Source organism: Streptopelia decaocto, assembly GCF_964273445.1.
Source record: "Streptopelia decaocto genome assembly, chromosome: 6".
NCBI lineage: Eukaryota > Metazoa > Chordata > Aves > Columbiformes > Columbidae > Streptopelia > Streptopelia decaocto.
Window position 1 is genome coordinate 41,163,987 of NC_138660.1, and position 10,956 is coordinate 41,174,942.

At 38.6% G+C, this 10,956-nt stretch overlaps 1 protein-coding gene across 1 annotated transcript; it reads left to right on the plus strand.

Annotated features, from left to right (window-relative positions):
- The first annotated feature begins 816 nt into the window (after positions 1–816).
- MSTN (myostatin) lies at positions 817–10,254 on the plus strand. Its single transcript, XM_082055911.1, has 3 exons — positions 817–1,305; positions 3,476–3,849; positions 6,161–10,254. Exons 1-3 carry the CDS (start codon positions 933–935, stop codon positions 6,539–6,541), a joined length of 1,128 nt encoding a protein of 375 aa, XP_081912037.1. The 5' UTR covers positions 817–932; the 3' UTR covers positions 6,542–10,254.
- The last annotated feature ends 702 nt before the right edge of the window (positions 10,255–10,956 follow it).

The following is a 10,956-nucleotide window of genomic DNA, read 5'->3' on the forward strand; positions in this document are numbered from 1 at the left end:
GCAAGCTGTATTATTTCTGTATAATATTAGTGTGAGTAGCTAAAGATATTCCTTAAAAATACCCTTGCTACTAAAGATCTCTCAATATTTAATTTTCTGCCCAGGATTCTGCTGACCTGGTGACAGTATGAAGAGGGGACAGACTCATTTTTCATAACTTACTGTTAATTCAGTAAAGGATTTGTTCTGTGGATTTTGAAATATTCTGAAGGGACAGACAAGATAAGCATTTGCTGGGAGTCATATATGCACAAAGTCTTCATTACTGCTTTAGCGAGTTCCTAGCAGAAAAAAACATAACGGCTTTCTAAAGTATGAACTGCTTAATATATTTGAGTTGTTGAACAACAGAAGTGAGTACTGTTTGCCATGCATTTCTAATTTTTTCCCCTGCCTGCTAACAGTAATCCCATGGGATTTTCTTTTAAATAGCACAAACTTTCAAGTCAAAAAGACTTGTAGAAGCCTCCAGCAAGTTTAGGGAGAGGTCTATCTTGATTCATAGAGCAAGTACACAGTCAGTATATATTTAAGGATGACAGTGCTGTCTTTCAGTACTGCTGCCCACAATGCTTGGAAATATATCCTTTCAGTATGCGAAGACATATCCTCTACGAAGCACTCAGATAAATCAGTTCACCCTTGGCTGTAACTAAACGCTGTCTAGTGACTTGTGATCGACAGGGCTTTGCCCTCTGACAGCCAGATTCATTGTTGGGACAGCAACCAATCGTCGGGTTTGACGACATGAGCCTAATCAAAGTTGGAGTATAAAAAGCCCCCTTGGAATATATAAGGTACACCAGTGTGGCAAGCTGTCTCTCAGATTGCATTTGCTTTCACGGATCTATTTAGTACTGAAAGGGAAAGGGAAAAAAAAAAAGGAAGAAAAAAAAAGAAAAAGGAAAAAAAGCTGCAGTTAATGTGAGATCATGCAAAAGCTAGCGATCTATGTTTATATTTACCTGTGCATGCTGATTTCAGTTCATCCCTTGGCTCTTGATGACGGGAGTCAGCCCACAGAGAACTCCGAAAAAGATGGACTATGCAATGCTTGTACATGGAGACAGAATACAAAATCTTCCAGAATAGAAGCCATAAAGATTCAAATCCTCAGCAAACTGCGCCTGGAACAAGCTCCTAACATTAGCAGGGATCTTATTAAACAACTTTTACCCAAAGCTCCTCCGCTACAGGAACTGATTGATCAGTATGATGTCCAGAGAGACGATAGTAGCGATGGCTCTTTGGAAGACGATGACTATCATGCCACCACCGAAACGATAATCACAATGCCGACGGAGTGTAAGTAACCCCACTGCTTTCGTCTCCCGCTGCTCCTCCGAGAGAGTTGTCTCCCTGCCGTAGAGCCACGCAACTCCTCCTCGGGTCTCCCAACAGGCTGGAGGCTGCTGGAGGGAGGGAGGGAAGGAGGAGAGCATTATTTCTAAAGAATTTGAGCCAGGTTCAGATGACTGTGTTGCGATCCTTTGTTTTACTGTTCGGTTTTCAGCTCCTTATAACACATATGCCCTGTAGCACTTGGGATTTGTCCATTGCCTTAGAAAGCAAAGGGAGATCTGCAGTTTAGTTGACTTCGTTATCTGCAGTGCTCGGGGCATTTCCTATCACTAATACAAAGTACGAGTGTAGATAATGAATTAACTATATTTTTCTGAGGGAGGTTTCACTGGCCAGTATTTTTAGGAGCAAGAGAAGTCAGCAGAAATACAGCTTAGAGCACTAGATCTACCTAGCTGCAACATGTTACAGTAAGTGCAAGTATAGAGTTAAATTCTTGCTTCTTTGCTGATCCCATAAACTAGCACCACCCACCTCCGAGTTAAAACTAGATATTTAAAGCAAATATGCGTGTAACAGATTTAAATGTTAAAATGTCCATGCTATAGCAATCAGCTCCAGTAGTCGTGCCAAGGAAGAATGAAGGCATTTACTGAATGAGCAGATTCTGAGTTATCTTCTGAGTGCTAAACATCTGCTATGGCTCCTATCAAGTATCTTTTGCATGGCTAATACTATAGTATCTTATGTTCTTCATCAGCTAAAGTATTTGGCTATGGCAGCTGTTTTTTAAAATAACACTTATGAATATGATGTCAAACAGGAAAAAGATGACAGGACATATAAGGCATGTTAGCAGTTACAGATATCATTACGATACACATATTAGAACAGTATCAGTCGCTCTAGCCAGCTAAAAATGTGCACATCAATGAAAAAGTAACTTTATCTGTAAAATTTTTCAACACACTAATTAATAAGATGTGTACTTAATAGCAATATATTACTGCAGCCTTATCACAAGGCTGAGTTCTGCCAGCAGTTTTATTCCAGCCTATTACGTCCAAGGCTTTATAACTATTTTTAATTAAACTGTTACATAATTTCAATGACCGAAGAAAAGTCATTGGGCTTCATTGATCTGAGTTCATTTCCTGCTTTTTACAAAAAGCCCTTGAACCATATTAAATGCACTAAAGAAACAGGTATCTTAAGTGGTGAGATTTATGATTGTTAAAGCCCTGCACCATCTAAGATTAGTATTAAGATTAGTATTGCCCATTTTATCCTGGCATGGAAAGCTATTGCCATGACTAGGTATGACAGCTGCATCATAGGCTACAGGAAGGAGGAACACCGCACTGCACATGACTTTCCTATAATATCATTCAAATGAAAACAAAATGATCCTTAGATTAATGCTCTGTTGATTAATTTCTCTTCTTAGTGGAAAACCAAGTAAAGTGTTCATGTGCCCACAGCTGTCTCTGTACGATGTATATAGCACACTAAGGCTAGTTAGTAAATTAGAGAGAGCTAGATCACCACACACACGTTAGTCAGCTTGTGCAAAGTTGCTGTTGTGCAGGTTTAGGAAGGTCCTCATGAGGTGGCCAGCAGAAGGGTGGTGGCAGTAGTCCCTGTGAGGCGGTACAGGCTGTGCCCTCTCCCCAGGCAGTTTTTGCCTGGGAAAGAGGCAATTTTGCCACTGGACAGGTCAGCCCACAGCACCAGTAGCCCTGGTCTGAGCCCCGAGCACGCAGAGGTCCTCCCCAGTGCGCATTTCTCGTCATTGCCCGTCATCTCCAAGTTTCAGCCCAAGCACACCTCTGCTCGGCGCAGCCTGTGGAGCACAGGGCACCAGCTAGAGTTAATTAGAAAATGATTAGCCAAACTTCATTTTAGCCTGTCTAAAAAACAATCATTGGTTCCTTGTCACATTATGTTACTTACATTACTTATGATAGCATAATGATTTTGTTGATATCAATTGAATTTGTTGCAGGGCATAAACCACAGGAAATTAATTAAGTTAAATCCACTTTGTTACTGATACTGTTTATTACGTATTGTAGGACTTTCTACATGGTCTGGAAAAAAATAAATTTGGTTTATATATGCATATTTCTTTTTGTTCCCTTTTCAGTAATCTGTTCTTTCCATTCATTTATAGCTGATTTTCTTGTACAAATGGAGGGAAAACCAAAATGTTGCTTCTTTAAGTTTAGCTCTAAAATCCAATATAACAAAGTAGTAAAGGCACAATTGTGGATATACTTGAGGCAAGTCCAAAAACCTACAACGGTGTTTGTGCAGATCCTGAGACTTATTAAACCCATGAAAGACGGCACAAGATATACTGGAATTCGATCTTTGAAACTTGACATGAACCCAGGCACTGGTATTTGGCAGAGTATCGATGTGAAGACAGTGTTACAAAATTGGCTCAAACAGCCTGAATCCAATTTAGGCATCGAAATAAAAGCTTTTGATGAGAATGGACGAGATCTTGCTGTAACTTTCCCAGGACCAGGAGAAGATGGATTGGTAAGTTTATTTAGAAAAATCTCACTTAAATATCTTGCATTTTATTGGAAAGCATTTAAGTTGTGTTTCAAGGATAAAATGGAAGCATTGTTTAGGGAATGGAAGAGTTCTGTATAGCAAATTCTTTCTTTCCTTGCTTCCTGATAATGTAAAAATCAATAGCATTCCTGTGCCTCTGTTTCCCTATTTGAAAAACTGAGGCAGATTGCAGTACTTCAGAGGGATGTTGAGAGGCATTAACTAGAAAATGTTTTGGTATTTACTGATGAATGGTACTATTAAAGCAATGTTGTTTCCAAATTTGAGAGCAAATACTGCTTGATAAACAGTTATGTTACATAAAGCTAAAAGAAGAATTGTTAGATTCTTTCATTGATAGGAAAGTTGCATCTGATATTGCTGAGAAAGTGAGGGAGTTTCTCTGTGATCTATATGTCTATATTTTCTGTTAACAACAGCAAGAATTAGCTATGTTTGTGAAAGTGAGAACATGTTTTCATAATGTTAAACTATGTGATAAAGTGTATCATTCCACTTATTAGTAATGTTTGAATAGAGAAATTCTGCTTGGTTCAATAAATGGGCGATAATTATGAGAAAGAGCATAAAATAACTATCTGGTTTCTTTTCACAAGTAGATATTAACAAATTAAATCCAAAGTGTACTGGTTAAACTACATCATCTTCCTTGTTACTGTTTCTGCAAGTCACTTTCTACAACCTATACAAATTCCTGAACCTATCACAGCTGGAAAAAAAGAAATCACAACCAAGAAATCCCTTGTTTTGAACAAAATATCAACATTGTTGTTTTACTTTTACTTCTATGCAGTAGATCAATCTGTTTATCACAGAATCACTTAGGCTGGGAAAGATCTTTAAGATCATGGAGTCCATCCATATTTACATAGCTATGTAACATTTAACTTCACAGCAGTATAGTGCAGGTAAAAGAACTTAAAGGAAAAATGCTGTGATATCTTAATTGTACATCTAGTATAGATGTGTATCTCAAGATACGTGAAAGAGGCTTGCTGGATATCATGAAATGGAACGTCCTCACCACCTCCATCCACTCAAATACCCAACTCTGTGTTTTCACACATGTGGATAACGATGGTTGTTATCATCATCGTTATCATCATCACCAATTCAGCAGCAGGGCAGAGTTAGATGCACAGCTGATAACAGGAGAGAAAATTCTCTTCTCTTCGCTGCTCTCTGGCAGCTCCTGGTACCAGGATGCTCCTCTCACCAAGCTCCTGCCTGTATCATTTACCTTTGGGAGGAGCATCTCCAGCAGCTGGACAACTTGCAGCCACAGAGGCGGGTATCTTGGAGGGGACAAACCCACCTAACAAACTCAGCTGGGCTGTTAGTTACTCCTAAGGAACAGTTTTCCTTTATGGGACAGCCTGGTCAGAGCCAAACTGACACACAGGGCTGTAACCAGCATGTGGAAGGGAGGAAACTTCAGGAACTTTTTCAGACTCGTGATGGTAAAGGTTAGGATTTCTTTCTATTCTCAGTTGGTCGCCATAGAAACACACCTTTGGGAGGAGGCACATGGCTCAGGAGCCTGCCAAAATTACATTCCTGGCCACAGGGCTCTATCAGGAGTCAAAATATTAGCTGTGCCTCCAAATTCAGTAGGGCAAATTCAGCCCTCTGGCCAAGGGGAAAGCTGTGAAGACCAAGTAACCTGTCCCAGTAGGTGAAACAGACATTTCTACTGCCACCGAAGTCACTCAAGAAAAATAGCAATCACAGGACAAATTCTGTCCTACTTGGTCTGCACAAGAAACCTTCCTTGATATCCAGAGAGCCTGAACTGGTTATGGTTTTAATGGAGGGAATTTCAGGACTCAAAAAAAGGAGACCTGCACCAGTCAGTCCCGCCCTTCAAAAGTTTTAAGAGGTCTTCTATGGGAAAAAAGTAGCTTTTAGTATGGGGTTTAAAACAAACAGATCCCACAGCAAAAGTGAAAATCCAGCATCCTCAAAATTTCTGAAACATTGTTTTAGCAGCTAACAGAAAAAATGCTAGCACTGAGAAGATGGTGATTTCAGGAAATGCTGATCCTTAGCATGAGAAAGAGGAATAATCCTCAAGCAGAGATCAAATATAACAGAGATTTAGAGGAGGACAGATTTATCCAGAGGGTGTAACTTCAAAAACATTTGCAAATGTTATTTGAGTGTATTGACTTGACATAATACATCTATGTCTGAAACATTCTATATTTGCATGGTTTTGCTGAACTTAGGTTTACCTCAGTAATGCTTCTGATTCCTTCTCCTCTCCTCACAGAACCCATTTTTAGAGGTCAGAGTCACAGACACACCAAAACGGTCCCGCAGAGATTTTGGCCTTGACTGTGACGAGCACTCAACAGAATCCCGATGTTGTCGCTACCCACTGACCGTGGATTTCGAAGCTTTTGGATGGGACTGGATTATCGCACCTAAAAGATACAAAGCCAATTACTGCTCCGGAGAATGCGAATTTGTTTTTTTACAAAAATACCCGCACACTCACCTCGTACACCAAGCAAACCCCAGGGGTTCAGCAGGCCCTTGCTGCACGCCCACCAAGATGTCCCCCATAAACATGCTGTACTTCAACGGGAAAGAACAAATAATATATGGCAAGATACCGGCCATGGTTGTAGATCGCTGCGGCTGCTCATGAGATGGTTGTGAGATCCACCACTTCGTAAATTGCGGAAGATACCAAAAAAAAAAAAAGAGGAAAAAACAAAAAAAGTTGTACCCCCTCACCAGTCTTTGAAACTGTGAAGTTATGTACACTACGTACACTAGGCATTGCCGACATCCTATATGCTGCGTGATAGGCTATCGTACAGATTTAGTGCAGCACCAGCTCCAGAACCTGAACTAAAGGACGACAGAGTTACGTAACGGCTGGCTTTGAGCCAGTGAAAAAGAAGAGCTACAATCAAAATCACCGGATTAGATACACAAAGTTCTTACATTGTGAGGGAATCAATTTTCAGTCATTCAGACGCAAATTTATATACAGGTTTCAGTACACGTTGGTAATCAAAAGCAAGCTCCTTCTCATCTGTGGACAGAAGGAGCGGGCTTTTAACTCCATTTCTTCACAGCTTCACTTCATATTGTACTTACAGAAAAATATATACTGGTTAACATATACACCACTACACAATACCACCAGAATTATCCTTAAACACTTGAATATATAATGCAGAATCGTGAAATGTATCAGACGAAATTCCACATAAATGGACAAATCCTGACATTGGGATGGCATAGTGTATTTAGCGTGTTTCCATTCCTTTTTCTCATTAGTATGTTAGTAATCAATGGCAATGGTGCTACGTAAGCAGGCTGAGTAAATAGATAGTTATCTAAGTGAAAGAATTTAGAATAATAATGAATTTGCCCTATCCTCAGGTACACTATTCAACATTCGCAAGAAATAGCTATTTTTTAAGCGAAAGGGAATAGTTTTCTAGACGTTGTAAACCAAAAGGCAGCAGAGAAGGCTAACACTGAAATCAGAATCCCACATTATAACCTGCCTTTGCAACATTACCGTTTGCACTATGATAAACCAATGCAAATAGTTGGTTGCTACAGATATTGTTTAAAAAAACCACTTTGATATAACTGACTTGTGTAATATGTATGCATCAATATTTTGTAAATAAATGTTTATTTTTTAATCACTGTTGGTATATGTTCATTGCAGATAAGAGTGACTTTAACCTGTACTTTAGTTTAATAAACAAAACCAATACTCTCTTCATAATATAATTTTCTGGATTTAAACACAAATAATACGTAGGAACAATGCAACAAAGTAAACCATATGTTGAGAATTATACTACATTTTATATGTTGGGGTTTTTTCTACGTTGGTATGAGCCATCTGTGATACATGATGGGTGTTGACATGTTTATAAGGTTCTTTGGGTTACTGTTTTTATGGTCAGTTTGATCCATAACTGAATTTCCGTACTTTGAATGTTATGTCCATAAATAATGATGATACCGCAAAAGATTGCTATTAAATGCATTTTATTATATTTAAAAGTTTGCAGCAAAGTATTATCTTTATTTGAGCAAACACAGCACACTGATTTCCACACGATTTCTGTACATTTTCCTTTTGGGAAAAAATTGTTAAGTGAAATTAAAAAAAACTATTTACTATCAAGTCCATTTCATTTCACATGTGAAATACAACTGATAAACCAGGTGCTCATTAAAACAACAAAATCACTGTTAAAACATTTTCATGTTGGTATGATACACATTTGTGATAATCCAAAATTCAGTTTTGAATTGTGTAAAACCACTCTAAAATTGCAAAAATCCTTGGTTTTCTTTCCCTTCCTCTTTTATATATTTTCTGCCTAGGTGGTAAGTATTTTGTATTGCATTTTCTACATTTTTTAGGTTTTTTTTTTTCATGTAAGGACACTAAATTTTGAAGTTTGAGTGATGAGTTTTGAAACATAAAAGCAAGGAGATTTTCTACAATTTCCTTTAAACAATTAGGAGTTCTGCTAAAGTTGTGTCTGAGCATCAAGCAGATGTTCAGCGTCTCCTCATGGAGTTCATCAGAGCAGCTCTCTGGAGCCCTTAAATACACTTTCAATTTAGTTTCCCACAAAACACAATCAGAGTAAATTAAACATAATTTAAAAACTCTTAGAATACAGAGTCTTGGTGAAGCCTCGAGAAGTACAATGCAGTTTCTTCCTCTCTAAAAACTAAGGCAGAAATCTTAGGTTTGTTGAAGTTAACAGCACAACTTCCACTGGCCTTAAGGGAGATCAACGTTTTGCCCTTTGACTTTTAACTCATGACATTCAGGCACCGCATAGTCCCACCCTGCTCATATGAACTATCCATATTCTCTCTCTGAACAAGGCATACAAAAAGCCTCTTAAACTGGAGATTTCAAATTAGCTTTCATTGTATATCATGTAGTTAGACGTCAGTTCATATAGCAACAGCCACGGAGATACATTTCCAGTCTGCATTGAAGTCTTTTTACAACACCCACATGATCATTTTGACTCCTGATAGCTAAACTAAAGCTAATGCAAATTCAGTTACCTCCATGTAAGTGACATCAGGGGCTGTCTAGTAAGAAATGTACCCTGCACAAATGCAGTGCACAAGTGATGGTATCTTTTTTTTGCTGGTATCAGTGAAAATAAAAATAAAACAAAAATAAGATAAAACAAAAAGGAGAAAAGAAATAATATGAAATCCCAATAGCATCAACTCCAACTGGCATTCCATCTTGATGTTCAGATACATTTTATCCTACGAAAATTTTATGCAGTATGTGTCCTTCATATTTTGCCAAACTTGAAATTATCATAGAGAAGTGCTGGCTCCCATGTTTATAATGCTGGCCTCACATGCAAATAGCTACTCAAGGAGCACACACTGGGCTTTGGTCTTGTTGATTTCAGACGCTGAATGATTCATAATTAGTGTGTTTATTGGCAATCGATCTGAGATGTCAATGATTCATTCAGTTCTTGCTGTTACATCCTTATATTTCCAAGGCTCAGGTCCTAGATACTTCAGCATCTTCATGTGTCCCTCAGATCACGCTGTACCCAGGTTTTATGGGCGGTTTCTTTTTTAATCAGGGAGATTATTGAATTGACTCATTCTTGGATGTGAATGAGCTCTTTTGGCTCAATGTCTTCAAAAAGAAATCAGCCTGAGACTAGGCTTGGACAGTTCAGTCCAGGCAGTTACATTTTGTTAAAGCTACAGCAAACCAAATTAAGGTACTATAATGAGAAGTACTGGAAGGACAAACTGAATAAACAAATGATCCCACCTCCACTTATAAATTTAGTGAATAATAGTTTAAAAATATTGGGAAATAGGCCACAGAAGGCACTAACCAGAAGCTTTACATGACAGGTTTATTACAAAACAACATTGTACCTTTGTAATTCCGCAAAAAGGTCACAAAGAATCTTAGTTACCTCTTTTAACTGGCCCAAGTTAGCTGTGTGCTTGCACTTCAGCTTCATCCCAACAATATTATCTAAAGCAAGTAGATATCTATATATTGATTTAATACACGCCAAAGAACCGCTCAGTAAATTACTAACATGACTGCATCTGATTCTCTATGCAATCTTCCCCTGCAAGCGGTAAGACCATAATTCTCCCTTGGAATGCACATGTAGCATGTTTGAATCCATAAAAATAAGACGTTAACAAGCTCTGGAAACACTGAAATGCCAATTCTCTCTCCCGTTTAGTTTATAAAAGCCCTGACGAGATCCAGAAGAAGTTAGGGCTATAGGCCAGCTTCTGAATTTCAATAGGCATGAAGCACAGCTCTGTTCACTCTCGGCTGTTTCTAAAGAATCACAATCTAAGTGATAGTGTCTATATCTGCTGAAGCAATCTCATGGTAAAAAAAAAAAGCTATGGAGTATAAATGTACCATTCATTCAACAGTAAACTACTGCAATTAATTACTAGGTGTATCAATAAATTAAGCAGAATTGTTTTCTTTGGTGGTTGGATAGACTGAACTTGAGGTATGAAGAACCATTACAGTGGGTATTCTACTGTCTGATTTTCAGTACTCCAGAAGCACAGATGACAACAAGCCCTGAACCCCTCTGGTAGGTGAGGTGTCAAGATCAGCAAGGAGCTCTGCAGCATCTTGGGTGTAAGTCTGGCTGACTTTCACCAGCCTTGACCATTAAGGCCTTCTGAGGCTATGGGAAAGACCATTCCTTTCCCTCAGAAGTAGACATAATTCACACTAAGCATGCATGTTTTGCAAATAGTAGTTTCCAGAGAAAGCAAAAAGCAGCTTAGTGTCTACAAGCCAACCTGTGATGTACCAGTTCTTTACCTAGAGGCTATTTGTGCTCTAAATCTAATTACGCATCCAAAGTAGCCAGTAAACCTAAAGCCTTTTCTCCTCATAGAAATGCCTTTCACTGCCAATCAACCCCCAAATTTAATTCCAAACCTGTTGCTTTTCCATTACATTTACCACATGCTACCTTGAATGCTTAATAGCAAAGCCATTCCCTGTTCAAGAGTGGAAAGGATTCAGCT

What these genes read in the sequence shown, in the direction of transcription:
- MSTN (XM_082055911.1), top strand. Translation starts at nt 933, where the DNA reads ATGCAAAAGCTAGCGATCTATGTTTATATTTACCTGTGCATGCTGATT. An exon ending in AATCACAATGCCGACGGAGT is followed by an intron (nt 1,306 to 3,475) that starts GTAAGTAACCCC and finishes ATTCATTTATAG; the next exon opens with CTGATTTTCTTGTACAAATG. An exon ending in GACCAGGAGAAGATGGATTG is followed by an intron (nt 3,850 to 6,160) that starts GTAAGTTTATTT and finishes CTCTCCTCACAG; the next exon opens with AACCCATTTTTAGAGGTCAG.